Genomic DNA, 21168 nt, shown 5'->3' on the forward strand with positions numbered 1-21168 from the left:
GAATACCAGTCTATTATTTTAGTTAATACTTACTGAGTAGTTATCAAGTCTTAGGAACTGGTCTGTATGCTGGAGACATGTAAATGGGGACAGGAGTGGATAGGACAATAAACCAATAAACACATAAGTAAATATAGAATTGGAAAGCATGAGGAGTCAGAACAGAGTCCTATTAAAATATTAATAGAAATCTAATTTTGAGTAAGGAAGATCTTGTGGAAGGCTTGTCTGTGGAAATGACATTCGAGACAAGTCTTCTAAGACTCTGGTGAAGAAGAAGGGCCAGGGTGTTTCGGGCATAGAAAGTAGCAGGTACTAAACCTCTGAGAGGTGAAATCCTTGGTGTGCCAGTGAATTCAAAGAAGGGGAGGGTTTAGTTTGTGCATGAGGGCAGATGGAGAAGCATATTTATGAAGACAGGCAGGGCCCTGGCTCTCTGTGTTTGTATGTGGGGCTCTGTATGTGTATCCCTCTGTGAGGGATTTCAGTTTTATTCCAAGCCCAGTGGGAAGGATTTCGAACAGGAGAATAACATCATACAGTTTATGTTTTGAAAAGATTACTCTGGCTTTAGGCACTTGGGAGAAAACTAAACCTAGAAATGAAACAAATTGGAAAACCAGTCCATTGGCTCCAACAGGAAGTGAAGGTAGCTTGGACCAGGGTGGCAGTAGTGGGATGAAGAGAAGGGGAGATCTCTGAGATAAGTCTGAGTACAAAAAGATGTTTTAGTCACCAATAGCTAGCAGTCTGTACCTTTCCTCTAAGTCACTTCATCTTCCCATAAGGACATTAGCAGCCTCAGGGAGAACTTCAGCACACAGATGTTGGAGTCAGCTTCTCTGGGTTCCAGTTCCAGCTCTGAAACTTGCTAGCTGTCTGACTTCAAGCAGATAGATCACTTAACCACATTGTGCCTCCATCCCCCTCAATGTGAAATGGGGTAATAATACCGCATAGGCGGGTGTGGGGATTAAATGGGTAAATCCACCTAAAGCCTTAGAAGACTGCCTGACACCAAGTAAGTACTGTGTAATTGTTTTACTCTGAGAAAGATACGTTGCTAAGAATTTTGTCCAAGTATTGTTGAGAGGTTTTTTTCCTTAGCTTACGGGTGGTGATGGGGAACATCAGATCCTGAAATTAACAGACAAATAGAATTTTAGTTTCCTGCCATACTAGAGTTGGACCAGACAATACAGGGGTTGGGGCACCAGCCCCCCACAAAGTCAAAAACCCATGTGTAACCTTTGACTCCTCCAAAACTTAACTAAAATAGCCCACTGTTGACAGGAAGCCTTACTGATAACATAAACAGCCAGTCAACACAAACTTTATGTTATATGTATTATATATTGTATTCTTACAATAAGGTTAGCTAGAAAAAAAGAAAATGTTATTAAGAAAATCATAAGGAAGAGAAAATACATTTATAGTACTGTTCTATATTTATTGAAAAAAAATCCACGTTATCAGTGGACCCATACAATTCAAACCCATGTTGGTCAAGAGTCATCTGTACTTAATCCTTTCTGTTAATACACATATTTGCTTATACACATATTTACTTATATAAAGAACTTCCTTTTTTGGAAACTACATCAAATGTGGATCTTTGTTTCCTTAGGAATATGTATCAGGGAATCTTAATCCTGACCAAGGATTTGTCATCACTGATAACAATTTGAGCTAAAACATGCTAGATACATTAAACACCAATTATTGCAACAAATTCTTATTTGTTATCTTAATATGTAAAAGGATTTTGAAGGATTACTTAGATCACTTTAAGGTTCTTAGAAATTTTTAAAAAAGGGCAGGTCAGAGGAGTTGATCCAATACTTTCTTTTTTTTTCTCTAGCAAATGAGGCAAACTCAGTATTTGAAAACCTCACTAGAGACTTTAAGTCAAGCCCTTAGATGACACATAGCCTATAAAAGGCTGGGTAAAAAAACTCTCAAAAAAAAAAAAAGCCTCTTATTCATTTTCTTTTATTTACTCTTTATTTCATGCATAATTATCAAGAGTAATGTAGAAGGGTAACAGAAATCACATAAACGCCAACTGAGGTCCATATGGAAACTGAGAAGGGGTAGGCATATCATCTCCTTGCTGGTGATATTAGAAGATGTGTAAGAACTGGTGCTTACCCTCTCTTCTCTCCCAGTGCGTAAGACCTTATGATGTGCATCCCCAAATAAGTAATCATGGTCAAGTGAGGCATATGCAGCCTTTAGGCAGTTTGAGAATTATGTGCTGGACCTGGTTGGCGAAGCCAGCAGGATAGTTCGTAACTGTGTGCACTCACTAGGATCACCTCAAAACTGTGGACTCCAAAAACAAATGGAGCCAGATACTAATCTTTCCATTACCATAGTGATTGCTTTTCTTAGGAGCATACCAGAAGTAATTTCTCCTTCAAGCACACATATGTCTCAATTATTATTTCAGGATTACCCATCCTACACAGCCTTTGGCCAAAACCAGTATGCCCAGTATTACTCAGCATCCACGTATGGAGCATATATGACATCAAATAACACGGCGGCTGATGGCACATCATCCTCGACCTCAACCTATCAGTTGCAGGAATCTCTCCCGGGACTGACTAGCCAACCAGGTACAGATCTTCATCCAGGTGAAATACTTTTATGTTTTGCTGGGTCTAATGGATGGCGAAAAAGGATATTTTGGAAACAAGGTTGAAAGTTCTTATCTAATTATGCTGATGTTTAATCTGTGCCAGTACCACTGTATGAGATGAGGCTTTTCTTCTGGCGTTTCAGAAAACCCTTCTTTTAGATATGGTTGGTTGAGAGCAGAAAACCCTTCTTTTAGATGTGGATGGTTGAGAGATTTTAATTTCAAAAAGCAGTATATATGTGTGTGTGTGTGTGTGTGTGTATATATATATATATATATATATATATATATATATATATATACATGAATATGGATATAAAAAGTTCAGTGGACCTTTTGCCTGACTAATCATTTCTTTTGTAAAGATCATGACAATATGGAAAAGCTGTAGTAAGATTATCTTCTTTGGGTGTAACTGATCGCATTTCCCTTAAGCTTGAGAGACTGTGTAGCTCCTTCATCTTTGTGAGTCATCAGGAGATCTAGCCAGTGAACATTTCCTACATTCCTAGGATGTGTAGGATCATCGGTAGGTAGTTTAATATCTTTCTCTGATTAGCACTTACTTAAGATCCGTTGTATTCTTCGGTGTCTGAAGCTTATCTGCAGTGCCACTGGACTTGGATTTGCTGACACAGCTGAAGTATTTGAAGTTAAAAGCAAAATTAATAAAGACTCATTGTAATCCTATTCAAATTCCAGCAGGACTTTTTGAAGAAATCATCAAGATGATTCTAAAATTACAAGGAAAGGCAGAGGACCTAGATTAGCTGAAATAATTTTGAAAAATAAGAACAGAGTTTGGGGACTGACATTGCCTGATTTCAAGACTTATTATAAAGTAAAGTTATCAAAAATGTGTGGTATTGACAAAAGGATAGATACATTAAACAATGGAGTAGAATGGAGAGTCCAGAAATAGACCCATATGCATACACTGGAAAATGGATTTTTGATAAAGGGTTTTTTTTTGTTTTTTTAAAAAAAAATGGTACCAGAACAATTGGACATCCATATACAAAAATAACAATAATAGGACAAACAAAAAACAAACCCCAAAACAGAGTCTTGACTTGTAACTCACACCATATACAATATGCATAAAAACTAAAACTGTAGGGGCGCCTGGGTGGCTCAGTCATTAAGCGTCTGCCCTCGGCTCAGGTCGTGATCCCGGGGTCCTGGGATCGAGCCCCGCATCGGGCTCCCCGCTCTGCGGGAGGCCTGCTTCTCCCTCTCCCACTCCCCCTGCTTGTGTTCCCTCTCTCGCTGTGTCTCTCTCTGTCAAATAAATAAAATCTTTAAAAAAAAAAAAAAAACCCAAAAAACTAAAACTGTAAACCTTCTAAAAGAAAACATGGTGGAAATTTTTGTAGCCTTAGGTTACATAAAGATTTTATAGGTATGGCATTAAAAACACAATCTCTAAAAGAAAGGAAATTAGCCTTCATAAAATCAGTAACTTCTGTTCCTTGAAAGACACTGTTACAAGAATAAAAAGACAAGCCACAGATTTGGAGGAAATACTTGCAAAACACATATCTGATAAAGGATTTGTATCCAGCATATATAAAGAACTATCAAGATTCAATAAGAAAAATGAAATAAAAAAATTTTATAATCACTATTAGTATGTTCTAACTTATTTTTCTGACTTCAGTTATTTTGCAAGATCCAAACTTATCTTCTTTTGTCCAGCGTTGGAAGGATAAGAAAATGGGGAAACCCAGTCACAACACTATAAATTCTTTCTAACTGGACCAGTAATTCCAAGAAGATTTAAGGACGTTTAACAATTATTTATGAGTGCCTAATAGGTCCCAGGTACTGCCGATGTTCCAGTAGTGAATGAGCTCTCTGTATACCTTTAGCTTCCATTTGACAAGCAAGACAAATATCAAGCAAATAATTAAAATTGTGTGAGTGTTGAAAAGGGAAAATGCTAGATAATACAAGGAATGTTAGCAAGAAAACTAATTTGAACATAAAGAAGTGAGAATGAAGCTAACACTTCAAGTAAGAGCCAAGATATGCTCAGATCATGAATTGATGAAATAGTGACCTCCTTTCCTTTTGGGTCCCTGTTCAGAATAGGGTCTCTAACTGTGGGTCCAAGGAAGAACTGCCTTGTATTCTACTAGACTTTGTCTTTGGTGCTCCTGCATTTCAGTTTCTTTTCATCTTCCCCTTTAGATCCTCCCTTCCATGACCACACAGTCCCCTTGAATTTCTGGTCCTTGTCCCCTTAACGCTCCTGTTTAGGCTTTTCATCTAGCCCCAGCTCTCTCAGCAGTTGTATCCTGTGCAGGGCCAGGACTAAGGTAAGGCCAGGGAAGCACGGGGTACCCAACTGAAGGAGACATTCATTCTCAAGGCCCTTAAATTTCACCCTCTTAGTGCCTCACTCACCTTAACCTCATTTCAGCTTAAATCCCATGTTCTAAATCTGTCCTGATCCTCTTTGAGTCAGTAGTTACATTTCATCAAGAATATTACTTCAAGTTAAAGAATGTGTGGGGTGCCTGGGTGGCTCAGTCAGTTTAGCATCTGACTCTTAGTTTTGGCTCAGATCATGATCTCAGGGTCATGGGATCGAGCCCCATGTCAGTCTCCCCACTCAGCAGAGAGTCTGCGTAGATTTTCTCTCTCTCCCTCTGCCCCTCCCCCCACTCATGCAGCTTGCTCATGCGCACATGCCCGCTCTCTCTCAAATATATAAATCTAGAAGGAGGGAAGGAGGGAAATAAAAGAGATGAGAGAGAGAGAGAGAGAGGAAGAAAGAAAAGGAAAGAAAGAAAGAAAGAAGAAAGAAAAAGAAAGAAAGAAAGAAAGAAAGAAAGAAAGAAAGAAAGAAAGAAAGAAAGAAAAGAAAGAAAAAAGAAAAGAAGAGGAAAGAAGAAAGTGATTTCAGAATACTTGCTTAATGGATAGTGGAGATGTTTAGATAAGGGGATATCTTAACTGTGAAAGATTTTTCTCAATAGTAAATGCGTAGGGAAACAGGGTAGGATGACTGTATTAAAAAAAATCATAATTGTGCAAGACTGTTGAATCTCAGATCTGTACCTCTGAAACAAATAATGCAATATATGTTAAGAAAAAAAAAAGAAGGTAGCGGGAGGGGAAGAATGAAGCGGGGGAAATCGGAGGGGTAGAGGAACCATGAGAGATGATGGACTCTGAAAAACAAACAGGGTGCTAGAGGGGAGGGGGGTGGGAGGATGGGTTAGCCTGGTGGTGGGTATTGAGGAGGGCACATTCTGCATGGAGCACTGGGTGTTATGCACAAACAATGAATCATGGAACACTTCATCTAAAACTAATGATGTAATGTATGGGGATTAACATAAGAATAAAAAAAAAATCACAGAAGTATTTGATCATCAAGGTACTGGAGACTGAATGAAAGGACCAGGACCAGCAGACGGTTTTTGAGTTTACTAGAATAGAACTACCACGAGTGAAAAATATTTGGTTTTCAAATATGATATCCACTGGATAACACTTTGAATTTGCTGTTGATTTTGCTCTAATTTCAGTGTGATCACAAAAGTTTCTGTGCAGGAAAGACACAGATGGACACTTTCCATTAATTAAAGAATAATAAATATTCAGAATAGCTATTTTGCTTACACTAAAAGTACCAAATGCAGGCATGTAGGTATTCTGAATATGTGACTTTGGATGTGACACATCCATGTGTAACATCCTCATAGTCACTATCAGAATGCAATTTCTTTAGCTTTCCATTGATTGCTAATGCCAACAACTATTGTTTGACATAATTTTCAGGTCTTATCAGACTTTCTGCTGAATTAAGAGAAGAAATCATTTTTGCTTGTAGCTGTATTATTCTCTTAACCAAAATTATAACAATAATATGTCTGGATTTTTAGGGAATTCTGTGACCCCAGAACTTCAGGCAAGATAGTTTTAAGTTAGATTTTGCCTTTCCAGGTCTGGCATGCATGCAAAAAGCCAACAAGTTTATAACTATGGGATTTTTCTTTGTTATTGATGAAATTTGAGGTACTCAGTTCAAGGGTGTGAAAAGTATTTCCCATTGACCAGCTCTGCATTTTGGACTGAACACAGAGACTTAACAATTACATCCACAATTTTTCATAAATCATTTACTGTTCACAGCTCTCATTTTTAAAATAGAAACATACTTTATGTTCTATAATAGACAGGTGGTGGTTCTGGCTTAGAGATAAAACTAAAGGAAATGAAATTGGATCTAAATACTCAAAGCTTAGAAGTTGTAGTTATTCATTACTGTACTAATTAAAGGAGAATTATTCAATCACGTATAGTGTTGGTCCAAGAAAAGCCTAGGGCAACTGGTAATGACTGATGTTATTTGGAAATTGCAAATAGTATTCAGTTCTTGACTTTACCTTATTAGGCAGTTTGACAGTGTATTTAAAGACACATTAGCATACTGATTAAGAACAGATATTTGAGTTTGTATTACCTTTATAAAGATCTCTTTTTGCCTTTAACAAAGATTATCTCAGGTATATTATATTTTTGACTTGCATTCAGAAAGTTTGGTGACTGATTAGCACATTAAGATTAGAGAGTTTTGTAGCTCCCCCTCTTTCAATATTTTAAACATCTTGAAAATGAAAAATAATCAGTAATTTGTAACAGTATCATCCTTTACTCTGAGACCTTGGCAAACATTACAATACATTAGCTAATTAAACTTTACAGGTCCTTCAGAAAAGTAAAAGATATAGTAAGATCACTTCACTCTTTGAAGAGAAGCCAGTTTCTTAGGCGGAACTCAGTAGAATTTCCATAGCTTCATGGCATTTCACACAAGGACAGGAAGGAAGGCAAAGTGCTCATTCATTTAATTGAAGCTCTCAAGAGGATTTAGATGGAAAGGACTGACCACATTTAACTTCTCTGCCAATTTGCCTTTTCCCTACCTGCAGCATTAATGTACCCTAGTGCAATTACTTGAGTGAAATTTGGCAGAGACACTGGAATTAACAGCTTCCTCTTTAAAAAAAAGTGTCAACAAATGTTTAATGACCAGTTGAGCTCAAGTTCCTGGTTTTTCCCTTTATCAGAAGAAAGGATAGAACCTTCAAAAGATATAGAGGTCAGAACAGTTCCCCTGGGTGGTTACTGTAGGAGACTAGCTACCACATATGTACTCTGCAGGACATACTCTTTTACTGTGAAGATCTTTTGATGAATTCATTGGCCTTTACTCGCACGAGATTGTAAAAAGTCTATATACTCTTTTGATGGGTAGGAACAGATACAAGTTTGACCTCTTTGTAACCTGGAGGATCTGTTGCTGTTTGGGTGAGAAAGGATAACCTAGTGGTTAAGGCAGGAATTCTGGAATCATACCAGCATTCTGCATACAAGCTATTTCATCTTGGTAAGTTAATTTAAAATATCACATGCCTCCGGTTTCCCATTATTAAAAGAGGCTAACAAAGGACCAAATTCACTGGGTTAAAGTGAAGTTCAACTCAGACATATATATGTAAAGAATGTCTTATAATAAAGAGCTCTGACAAATCAATAAGAAAAAGATAACCCAGTTTTTTTAATGGGCAAAAGATTTAAACAGTTACCTCATAAAAAAAAAAAAGATCCCAAATGGGCAAAAAAAGAAAAAAATACCAAAAAAAGTGTTTTACATCATTATTCAACAATTAAAACTACAATGAGACCAACATACCCCCACAATAGCTAATATAAAAAAAGACTAGCAATACCAAGTATTGGCAAGGATGTGGAGCAACTGGAAATCTCATTGCTTATCAGAGAGTGAATTAATACAACCACACTAGAAAAAGGTGGTCAGTGTCTACTAAAGATGAACATATGCCTTCCCTATGACCCAGCAGTCCCACTGCTAAGAATATACCCTAGAGGAATAGGAGTTTATGTCCACAAGAGGTGAACAAGAACGTTTATAGCAGCTTTATTTCTAATTGCCTAAAACTACAAATAACATAATGTTTGTTCACATAATGGATAAATAAAGCGTAGTGTACATATATAATGAAGTTCTAGCCACATGAAAGAAAAAGCAAACAACTGCTCCAGGTTACAAAATGGCAAGAATCTCACAGACATAATGAGCAGCGAATAGAGCCAAACACGTATTTCAATAAGCTTTTTAAGAAAGAAGGCAGTGCATGACACACACTAAGGATAAATGTGGAGCTACTCTTCATGGTTTTCTTAAAAGGATATGCCTTTACTTTCATCAAAACACTTGTGTCCATATTTTGTCCGAATTCTTAGAGCCTTTTCCAGATCCTTCTGTTACTTGGTAAAAATCAGTGATATCAAATCCTACTTTTATTGAAACGCAGACACTTCTATGACCACCCTTTTCCCTTCTTCCTCCTTCTGCTCTTTAGCAACTGGCTCTCCAGTTCATTTAATAGCTGAGTTGTTCTCTCAAACTCCTTCTTTATGGATCCAGTCAACAATCAGCCACCCATAACTGATCACAATAGCTTTGGAATTTTGCAAGTTTTTGACCTTTCAGCTCTTGCATTTTTAGCAAGAACAAAGCTGCCTCATGATAGTTAACAGCTGAAAATTGATCTATCATGAGTAGAAAGACAAGTTTTTGTGGGAGGTCATCCAAAAAATTTTATAAGCTTAATATAATAAATGGGGCTTAATTTGAATCATCATTTTATCAGAACGAGAACATTTGACTTGCAGGGCATAGTAAAATTACTAAAATTCTGTTTAAAAAAAAATAATGAGAAATAGAAAAATTTTTGTGTGATTTTTTTTTTTTTAAGTTGGCATGTATTTAAATACCTAAAGCCTCATTTAACGCTTGTGCCAGTAAGCTGAAACACGTTTTACTCTGAGATGGGGCGATATTCACCTGAAAACTATAGAGCCTTTATTACGCTGTCTACTCTCACACAGTTGATAGCAGAGACCTGTGATAGGAACAATGCTAACAATGTGTTAAGAACAAATAATATTTGAAGCATAGACATGCGTTTTTTTGAGATGCTGTCCTGACATGCACAGTGTTTCCCAAAGAAAATGTTATAACCGTTAGAAATAATTACAGGCGAGCTTTGTAAAAATGACTGTTTATTTAGAACATCTCAGAAGAGGTGTGACCTAAATGTTATCTAGCTTGTTCAGATTTGTTTATTTAGATTAATAACTACTTGGCTGTCCTCATAATTATTTTTCTTTAATTTTATGGTAAAGCATAATAGTTATAACTTCTTTATATTTAAGTTCAAATATAGTAATTTAAATTTAATTTAAATTTAATGTAGTTTGCCCTCAGACTCTCCTAGAAATGTTTACATGCATGATTTAAATCAAATTAAATATAAATCATTTTTACCTCAGTAATTCAGAAAGCAGCTGCTATTGCCCATGCTTTAATATACAAAGAAAGAGATTCAGCGAGATGGAGTGAAATGCTTTAAGTCCTACAGTAAGTCTGACTCTTGTTACTTGTGAGGTTTTGCAGCACCTCCCTGTCGCTTTGGTTTATCTTAACCCGCTCCCACAGATTTGCGGCTGCTCAGTACTCCTTCCTCATAAGATGCCCCAGCCCCAGCTTTAGACATGTCAGACGTTCAGGTACCTAGGGGACATGCAGAGGTCAGTTAGATACAAAGTCTGAAACTTCTGTAGGATGTGGCTTCATCGGAGATAGGGATTTATGTATGGGTCATCTCAGAGAGGGTGATTAACCAGTGAGAGGGTTAGATCGCCCAGATGGTGTGGAATAAGGAGAACAGTGACCAAAGGTTGGACTCTTCAATACCAGCGTACAAGGAATGGGAGGAGGAAAAGGAGTGCGTGTCTCCTAGACAGAGAAGGACTGATGAGAGAGCTTCCAGAGCTAGGAGACTGCAAGGTATCAGCTGCCAAATAATGGCTCTAAGGACGTGGTGTTTAAGAGGATCAAACACAGCTCAGGCATCCAGGAAGATAAGGACTGAGTCTGTCTATTACATCTGTCAGTTGGGTGGTTATCGGGGACTCTAAGTAAGAGAAGTTTTGTTAGAGATTTGGTGAACTGATTATGACAGATCAGATGTCAGGAAGTGGAGGCGAAGGTGCTGTCCACTGCTGTCACCGTTGGTCACACGTGGTTGTCTAGCACCTGTAGCGTGGCTAGGACAGTTGGAGGTCTGCTGTTAAGTGTAAAAAACACACAGGAGTTTAAAGACTTAGATGGAGATTATGTAAAACGTGTTGTTGATAATTTTTATGTTGGTTACACGCTGAAATGATAATATTGTGGTTATATTGGGTCAATTAGTGTACACGAATAGAATTAATTCTACATGTTTCTTTACATTTTTTATTGTGGCTTCTAGAAAATTTTAAATTATATATGTGGTTATATTTGTGGCTCACATTGTATTTCTTTTGGACTGCCCTGTCATGTAACGTACTATTCTTTTAAGGTGTATCACTTAGAAAAGAGAAGATAGCAAAGCAGATACCTTCTAGGTGAAAATACAAGGTCAAGGAAAGGACTTTTAAACTTGTCCATGGCCCACAGAAGAACAAGAGGTTGGAAGAAAGTTAAGACAGGGTTTAACTAATGGAGCATGATTCCCTTAGAGGGTGAGGTTGGGAGTTAAGTTTATAGGTGGAGGGATGGGATTGATCCAGAAGAAGACATCTCCTCCTTTGAGCTCTGACATAAGGAGATGAGAACAGAGCTAAATTTGGATAAATATGCAGGGGAGGGTAGAGACAGAGAAAGTGAAGACATACGGAGTATAAAACACATTCAGGTTTAATAGATCACATAGCTTGAAACTACGGGGGATTTGTGTGACCTGCAAAAATTTTAATTGAATTGGGATTTTGCGTTTTTGGGATGATAAATCTTTTTTGTCATGAGAAGTTTTCTATTGTAAAAGGATTCGTTAAGATAATTCATAACAAAGACTCATATCTGATCTAAAAATGAAGCACTTTTCTTGATACAAGTCATATTATTTCTAGGAGAGTTTGATACCGTGCAGAGCCCCTCCACACCTATCAAAGATCTTGATGAGAGAACATGCAGGAGTTCTGGGTCAAAATCCCGAGGAAGAGGCCGGAAAAATAATCCCTCCCCGCCTCCTGACAGTGACCTGGAGGTATGCTGACTTATCCTTAAAGAGTGGAATATGATGTTTTATTTTACTGAATGATATATTCTATACCTTACAGTGCCATAAGGTTTCAACCTTAAAAAAAGAGAGGGATATATCATGAAATGTGTGGATCTTATCATGTAGGCATTTCACAGCTCCAAAATTTGAGGTTCCATCCATTATAATGGCAAAATTAAAAACTTTAAAATGATGGTACTTTACAAATTCTAGGCCTGAGATAATTGCATCTTTTGATCCTAATTGACACAAATGGAAATTTATAAAATAAAGCCATTGTTTGTAGGATAATTTTCTGAGAGACACTCTATTTGGTAGTATTAAGGTAATGAAAGATGTTTATATGAGTCAATAAAATTTTGGGGGGTCAATAAAAGTTAAAAAGGTGAAATTAATCTGTATGGAAATGAAAAGTTGTCTTCTGAAAATGGGAAAAATTCTAATCATTTGATACATGTTAACATTTTTGTATCTATAAAAACTTCCATGCATCTGTTTTTCTAATTGAGAGCTCTTTTGAGATATGTCCATGTTAAGCAGGTTGATTTTTATTCTAAAACATCAGGGAAACTATTCTTAACCGTACTGTGTTACTTCTTACACAACTGCATCCTTCAATTAAGAAAAATACCCAAATTTCCAGACTTGGTAAAATCAAATAACAGACAAATCAAATAATAGCCTCTTTGTAAGACATCACTTCTTTCACCTGAAGGACAGTAGCGCATTCCAGTGCCTTCAGGAACTCAGCAGGTGATATAAATGAGTGAATGGGGCCAGGGAGTCAGCAGAATGTGGGGAGCAGGGAGCCCAGTCGAAGGGGGCCCGCCCATCACCGCCATGTGGAATGTCAGCATTGCAGTATCTTCCAGTTTCCCTGCTGCAGTCAGAACCCTGATGTTTGTGTGAAATCTCCTCATCTTGAAATGTTGATCAATAATTTGAAATCTTTCTTCTGTTCAAAATTTTGTTATTTTATTATGTTATGTTATTCACCATTCAGTATATCAAAAAATAATTTGAAATCTTTCTAAGCACTGTGCAAACTAAACAACCCATCTGATGGCCTAATCTAACCCAGAGGTTTACAGTTTATAATTTCTGTTTAGGGATCATTCACTGATTTTTTAAAATATTTTTAAAAATTTAATCCTTTGCACAAATTGCAAAATCTCATGAATCCATGAGGCAAAAGATTTTAAAATAAAGCACACTTATATCCTAAGTTCAAATGTGTCTTTTGGGGTATTAACTGCAAGTAAATATTTAGATGAGTTCATTCAAATTAGGACATCTGATCTTTAAGCTTATTATGACTTTTTTTTTTTTTATCACTCTCCCCGCTCTGGTTTTATGGTGGTAACATCTGGCAAACTTGGAAAAAAATTGATGGAGTAGCGTAGTTTTTTATAAAATGGTATTGAGATTATACCCAACGATGAAGTCAGATGTTTTCAACTAAGAGATTTCTGTTTCCTTAGAACTTGATAATTCTCTAATACTTGTATTTTTCTTCAGCGTGTGTTTGTCTGGGACTTGGATGAAACCATCATTGTTTTCCACTCACTGCTCACAGGGTCTTATGCCCAGAAGTATGGCAAGGTAAGAGATCAAGAAATTTCACCCCAAGACACCTTGTTGGAATTTTATTTTGTTCAAAAATCCAGAGTAATTTCAGTTCATGATCTCAGGGTCAGGAGATTGAGCCCTGTGTCAGGCTCCACCCTCAGTGGAGATTGAGATTCTTGAGATTCTCTCTCTCCCACTGGCCCTCCCCCTGCTCACACTCTTGCGCCCTCTCTCTCTCTCAAATAAATAAATAAATCTTTAAAAAAAAAACCAGAGCAATTTAAATACGTTTAAGTGTTTTTATTGTAGGCTGTCAAATCTGCTCTTAATTAATTTCCAGTGGCTCATTGTTCTTTAATGAGAACTGGCAAATTTTACAAAAGTAATTCAAAATTGAATTTGTTTCTTTTTTCAGAATGCCTTAAATTTTCTGCATCAAAAGCAAGCTTATTACTATGACATAATCATTTTAGAAAAATTATTTTGTAAATTAAAATGGACTTTCAACATTATAAAATCATATATTATCCTCTCATAAGGAAACTTTAAGAAATTGCTTGAATTCACTTATTGCACCAAGTGTTGCTATAGAATGCCAGTTGAAATAAGGAATTCATCTTTTGTCTGAGAGATCCTTTAGATTTATGAATACAAGTATTTTTTTTATAACTTTGAATAAGCATTTGAGCAGCAACTGGGGATAACATCCCCTCACACACACAAATTCAGAGACAGATGGTCTCGTGATTCCTCTTCCTTTCTTCCTTGCCATCCTTTGCGTAGTTAGCTCATTTCTTCTGACTGTGTTGGTGTTCGCTGTGTGAGTGCCGCTACAAAGATCAGGGCAACTCCAGCATACTGGTCAGGGAAACAGTGGTTTAGGCCATTCTTGTCTGAGTTTTTGACTCTATAGGGTTCATAATCTGACCAGGGTCAACTCGGAACAGGGTGGCCTGCCTTCAGTTACCGTATTCTAAGTTGTATCTAACTTTGCCTCCTTTACATATTACACTTACAGAAGAAGTACCTTCCCTGTGTTTTTATAGTGTTTCATTATTTATGAGGGTCTCATGTCAGCCCAGCCTGCAGTGTTTAGCAGTTTTGTTAAGTTTTGTCTTCTAGACCGATAATGATGAATTGCGCTCAAGTATCTCCTACTTGAAATATTCGTGTATTGCACTCTTGGTGAATCTGCACTGTATTTGATTTTTGGTGTAAGTAATATATGTAACTAAACAAATATTGAAAGGTAATAGTTTTGCTTAACAGCCATTTACAAAAAAGGGTCTTAGCCCCTTTATCACAATCATTGTCATTTAAAACAGTGGTCTCCAAAGCAGGATGTATGAATATGTGCTGGGTATACACAAGATGCTCCACAAAGATAAGGAAAAAAAGTAATGTGTATACACACACACACACACACACACATTTTTGTCTTGCAGTTTGTATTGTTATATGTTTTATAATGCACATACTTTACAAATGCATGCATATTATTATAATTTAAAGAATATGTATATAACATATAAATAAAGTAACCATATATAAATTTGGGGTGCACATTCAGAATTCGATGACTGGTAGAGTATACAGTTTAAAAAGTTTCCGGATAACAGTCTAAAGCATTTCTTCTGAAATAGTTTTGGCTGATGAGGACTACCCAGTAAGTGCTGCTGAGCTGACTGCAATATTTTTATATGGCTAAGTTTCATAGTACATCAGTGTTTAAGGTAATCTAACTTGAACATATGAATCCAAATAAAGTGCCCTTCAAAACAGTCACGATCAGAGGCTGTACCTAAATATCCATGTTGCTTCCATTGTATCAGACCAGTGGTGGAAGTCATCGTTTGGAATTACCTTTAGATTTCTGGAGTATTTCCTCACTTCACACCTTCATCCTTTTGTGGTGGTTTTGACTGTTAGAAATAGTAAGATCATTTGAACCCAAAGTGATAAATAAGGAGTGTGGTCAAAATGTCATTATATATATGTGTGTGTATGTACATTTTTTTTCTTTTTGGCAAAAATAACATAAAGTTGCACCCCTCCCAGTACTGAGCATAGACTTCCCTTTGGGATAAGGAGGGGAGCCAGTAAAAAGGTGGGGGGGTGAACCATAAAAAAACCCTGAATAACAAGGCACCTTTCTTGAGTGACTCAAACTGGTTCCAAGAGCAATTGTAATCGCAAAGTTCTCATGCTTTCCTCAGCAGTGGCGCATCACCGAAAGAAACCTGTCGCTTCCCCAGATGGCCACCTGGACATGCAGCATCAATTTCACGTACAAGTTCCATTCCCTTAAAGTATTGTCAGACAGCTTTGTTGGAATACAAAAGAGACGTTTTCAATGCTTAAAATTGCAGAGCTTATCGAAAGAGGGGGGCAAAGTGAAGGGCAGGAGGGAACTAAGTTATTTAGTTGCAACAGTTGTAAGAGAGAGGATTTTCTCCCCATCTCTAAATGAGGAAACATACTCAGGGAATAAAACATGTGCAGAGTCATCCAGCTAGTCAGTGGCAGAGATGAGTCATGGGGCCCTGGACTATTTGCTCCCAAAACCCATCTCATTTCTGCTACAGCACATCACACACCATAGACCTTCAATGTGCCATGAACGCAATATGTGACATATCCTAAAAAGAGTAAAGACAATCAGTGAGGAACCGCGTAGGCAGTTATGGGAGTTCTCTTTAGGTTGAAATAATTTGAACGATCTTCTCTCAGACGATTGGGATACTTTTCCATCAAGAGGCAAAAGTTAAGAAATGTTTAGTGAAATGGATTGTGGCAGACAGATATCACTGCCTCATGGCAGTATAGCATGGGAAAAGAATCAGGGGCACTGTTGAAAGTTTGGGGAAGATAAATTTGCATTTATAGAACACCTACTGTGTGGTGGATGGAGCCTGTGTTCAGCATTTCACAAGCACTAGGGATGATGGTTAAGAGCAAGGACCTTTGAGTTAGATAAACTTCACTTTGAAAACCCAGCGCTGATGCTTGCAGCTCTGTGACCTCAGGCAAAGTCCTTCATCACTCGGCCTCAATTTCTGTAAAATGGGAATAGTACTACCTATAGTGAATAAGAATGAAAGAGAGAACATGTTTGAAAGGCTTCGCAGAACAGTTGGCAGGAATCAACATTCAAAAAACCTGTTATTGGTCACTTTCACAAATGTTATCCCACTTGATTCTCTTAATTACTCTGCTGTAACTTGTTGTGATCCAAGTTTAATGGATGCAGAAACCCAGGGTTTTGAGGGGCTAAGAAACATGACCAAGTTCACAAAATGCTAAATGCTGGTACATTTGGTAAGTCTCATAACAAGTCCTTGTACTTTATATGATTCTAACAGGCGGGGAGCCTGTTGGAATTCACCACATTGAATAATGTTTCACTTGGTGCAATTTAAGGAAATTAAAGTAAAAATTTGTTTAGGCTCTATTTTTTTCTAATCAGAATGAAAACACCCTTCTTGAAGTCCATGATAAACACTTAGATGACCTTATTTATTGAATTATTATTTACATTTTTCTAAAAGTCATTTGATCGTTGACATGTTCCCTAATGTCCGAAAGGAAGTTGGCATTGTCTTCTCGCCAGTAAGACATTACTATCTTGGCATATTGGGAAGTAGCTAAAGAAGGGATGTTATGTCAGGACCATCTTTTGAAGCTGGAGACCACACACAGCTCAGAGGTCATTCAGAGGGGACCAAGAGGGCATTGGGCAGCTTCCGCTTGCCCACAAACCACAGGTAAAAATGGTGAAACTAGAGCGCTGTAGACAGATTATATTCATCTAGCAAATATTTACTTAATGCAAGACAGACCAGCTTCCTACTCTCATGGAGCTTACAAGCAAACAAAATCAGAGCCGATAGCCAGAACCCCCGTGAAGACAATGAAACTGTGTCATGTAGAGCATCACTGGGGTCTGACCATGGAGGTGACATTGATCCTGAGACCTGGATTTCAAGAAGGAGCTAGCTGTGTTGATGTGGGGGGAAGGGGAGAGCGTGGAGGAGTGTTCTGGGCAGAGGGCACAGGAGGGCCCTGGAACAGGAACAGTCTGCCAGCGTTCCAGGAATATAAAGGAGTAGTGTGGCTGGAAGGTTGTAAACAAGGGAGACAATAACACAGGGTAAGAACAGAGTGGTGAGCAGGGGGCCGCATCAGCTAGGGTATCTCCTGTAAGGCACTTGGGGTTTATTCTAGGTGCAGTGTGTTGGAGGGTTTTTGGCTGAGAGAGGACATGATGGTTTATAATTGGCTGCTCTGTGGAGACTCGCAGGCTACTATGCAGTAAATAAGAAATGGTAGTGATTTAGACTGGAACAGTGTTTCTTGAGCTTCCATGTGAGTCACTATGACCCGAGGGGCTTGTTAAACACAGGTGGCTGCGTCCCACCCCCAGAGTTTTGGATTCTGTAGGTCTGGGTGGGACCTGAGATTTTGCATTCGGAATAAACCCCCAATAAAGCCAATAAACCATGCTTTAAGAACCACTAGAATAGGGTATTTCCCCAACATTTTTTCTTGAAAAAGTGAGTTCTGTGACATGTTAATTGGTAGTCTTTGTGGAAAGGCCCATGGCCACAAAGACATAGTGACTACTTGCATTTTATGGCCATCCAGTGCACATTATCATGTTAGAGGTCTTGAGATGTTTCACAGTTGAGAATCCTTTGTAACCGTGTTTAATTCCTCAGTTCCCTAGTGTCTTCAGTAATGACCTTGAGGACTGCCTGAAGTGAGGTCATTCTGGTGACTAGTTGACAATTCAGAAGGACTTTGCTTTGCTAATAACAAAAGTGACCAGGGCCATTCTATCTGGAGAGGAAAGAACGACCCTTATACTACTTAAAGGTTGTGTCAGCTTGCGATTGTTAATGTCTTCAGTCCTTTTCGTTTGTTGGATGAATCTTATTTCCACAACATGCATTTTTAGAGCACAACATTTTTGTATAACATAGTGATTTTTCAGTTTTTTCCTTCTCACCGGAGAATCCTTTGTGCACATTTACTGCGTCACACTGAGCATCTTTATATAAAACATCTGAGGGCAGACCTGCTCTAAGTGAAATGGAGATGTTGAGGGACTGGAGATGTCACACTTCCCTCATGGAGCCAATCCCTTCCCATTGTTCTCAGTCACCCCAAAAGAGTTTCCTGAGTCCTGGATGCTGCTCAGAACACAGTCTTTAAGGCAGTAATCCAGCTGAAGGAGCACCAAGCTAGAAGTTAGAAGGAAGTCCTGTGCCTAGATGTGCCTGAGGCGAGTCATTTAACCTCTGAGCCTGTCTCATCTGAAAATGATTATAATCTGTTTCCTTGGGGGTTACTTGATGGATTAAATGAGGTAATGTAAATGTATAAAAGTAGCACTTAGCTCTGAAAACTATCATCCACATCCCAGGCCAGAGAAACTTATAAAAATACACACTATTTCCCCCAAATGAGAAATGACTGTTGGCAGTTATTTCTGGGCACACAGAAGGTCAGTGGTTGTATGAAGTGGTATCATAGTGGCCTGACATATAGTGAGCTGGGAGCTGGAAATGTAAGTGCCAGAGATACAAAATCATGTCCTGACAGAACCACGCCTACTTACCTCTCTAATTATCTTTCTTTCTCTCACCAAGAAAAAAAATAAGCACCATTTTGAATTCTTGCTATGGGCCTGACATTTTGCCCAGGGTCCTGTTAAATGCATTATCTCCATAACTTTCGTCACTGCCCTGTGTGGTTGGTAGTTTCTCACACAACTCATAAGTGGTATGGCCAGTCAGAACCCACATATCTTTGATATGTTCTTAATCTCTACATTCTTTTGGTCTGTTTTTTTTTTCCCCCACCACCTATAAAAATAAAATACATGGAACATAATAATTTAGGAATGCCCTTTCACTTATAAATAGCCCTGTGTAACTAACTTTTGCATTTTAACTTAAAAAAGAAACTTCTGGAAAATCCTAGTTCCACTTACAAGTAAATGAAATTGTGAGTTTTCCAAGGATCTTCCTAAAAACTTAGCTCTTTGGGACTCTGTTCTGTTGTCAACACAGCATGTTCTCTTCCCAAACAGAAGAGCTCCCGGATATTTACCATAATGGCAAGTGAGCTGTGTGGGTGTTTGAGCCCCGCTGCTGATGAAGCTGATGATGGGCTTTACAGCAGAGCACCTGTGGGCACGTACAGTTTTCAGCCTTGTAAAACTCCGGAATAGGAGTTTGTAATTTAGCAGGACACAGATGAGGAATCATCTCATCCGTCATCTGTTAGAGTTTGTGAAGATTATTCCTATTCCCTGATTATGTGTATGTGTTATTTTACTTGGTAAGTTGTAGTAATTCCTCTTTTTTGAAGGAGGGATGAAAGGAGCTAAATAAATTGTGCTTTAGGGATTTGATTCATTTTGGAGCATTAATGTGTCATGTACTGTGAAGCCATGATTCTCTAAAGTTATTCCACAGTATGGGTGAGGAAGCAAAGGAAATAGCCCAAGTCAGGGAAGAAGACTGAAGGAAAAGTGAACAGTTGGTTAGTTACCTTGTACTGAGAAATTGAGATTCAAGCTCCCCAAACTACTTGCTCATTGTAAACAACATCTTATAGAAGAGCAGCGCTGGGGAAATAAGATGTCCATCAACATAAACCAGTTGATTACTTTTATATTAAAAGTGCACACACACTTATATAGAAAGATTTCTGAAATGGCACCAGCTAGATTTTAAATTTTGAGATAGCTATGAAGATAAGTACTGACTTAGGTGCATGCCAACTAAGAAAAAGCAACATGGTTTAAAAGGAAGTGATTAGAATTAGTTAAGTGTTGGAACCATGGATTAGAGGCCACCCTAATGGCAACGTTAACACCAGGGCAGGTCACCTCCCCTCTGGGCATAATGGCTAGAGCATCCTGGCTTTGAAGGGAGAATGGACCTGAGTTTAAATTCTAGCTCTATCTCCTACTGCACATGTGACCTTGGTAGTTTATTTAAACTTTGTGAGCCTCAGTTACCTTCTATATAAAAAAGGAAGGATGAAAAAATTAATCATGTGATTAAGAGGGTTAAATGAGCTAATGCATTAAAATTCGGCCCATTGCCTACCACAGAATAAACATTCAGTAAGTGTAACCTACTTTATATGGTCTCAAGGAAATCTGAACACTGGGAAACTGAATTTTGGGAAAACTGGATATTTCCTAAAGAAATTTGCATATATTTATATCTGTTGTTTTGTCTCATAATGTAAGATACTCAGCTCATTGTTGTAGGGAAGTAGACGGTGACAAGATAGTATGTGGTACATACAAGTGAGTGAGTGCAGAATTCTCAAGCCTCACAAAGGTTATGGTGTGCTACATGATTGTTCATAATATGTGTTCTTGTGTGCACATATGTGTATGTGAATGGTATGTACATAATTACAGTGCATATGTATGCACAAGTAAAGCTAAAGTCAAAAACAGTGACATTTCTCAAACTCTGTCATAGAGACTCCTCTTGCAGAGCTCTGTGTTCCTTTTCTGTTGAGTATGTGTTCCTTTCAGAGAAATTTTTTTTTTCTATTGGATTGAATGGCTCTAGGTGATACCATAAATAGCCAAACATCATGCTCACTTTTACTGAAGCCCAGCCTTACCAAGTTATTGCTGGGAGTAGAAGAGAAAAGGGAAAGATCTTGAAGGGACATCACATTTATTAGCTTGAAATGAATATACCAGAAAGGTGAGTGGTAATTCGTTTCTTAAAAACACGAACTTCTAGAGATGACTTCTTTAACCTCCCTTGA

The 21168-nt window shown here is 37.9% G+C and overlaps 1 protein-coding gene across 5 annotated transcripts in view; it reads left to right on the forward strand.

Annotated features, from left to right (window-relative positions):
• EYA4 (EYA transcriptional coactivator and phosphatase 4) overlaps positions 1–21168 on the forward strand; it is a 267602-nt gene that overhangs the window by 217021 nt on the left and 29413 nt on the right. For 3 of the 5 annotated variants that reach the window (XM_045865570.3, XM_045865575.3, XM_045865576.3), the window contains 3 exons: positions 2453–2639; positions 11642–11778; positions 13312–13395. In XM_045865570.3, the coding sequence (XP_045721526.1) occupies positions 2453–2639; positions 11642–11778; positions 13312–13395 (408 nt within the window). The remainder of the gene's footprint in view (positions 1–2452; positions 2640–11641; positions 11779–13311; positions 13396–21168) is intronic. The other 2 variants (XM_045865574.3, XM_045865577.3) reach the window with 1 other exon arrangement.

Source organism: Mirounga angustirostris, unplaced genomic scaffold (assembly GCF_029215605.1).
Source record: "Mirounga angustirostris isolate CCGP_5_RB_7025 unplaced genomic scaffold, mMirAng1.0.hap1 SCAF_8, whole genome shotgun sequence".
Lineage (NCBI taxonomy): Eukaryota > Metazoa > Chordata > Mammalia > Carnivora > Phocidae > Mirounga > Mirounga angustirostris.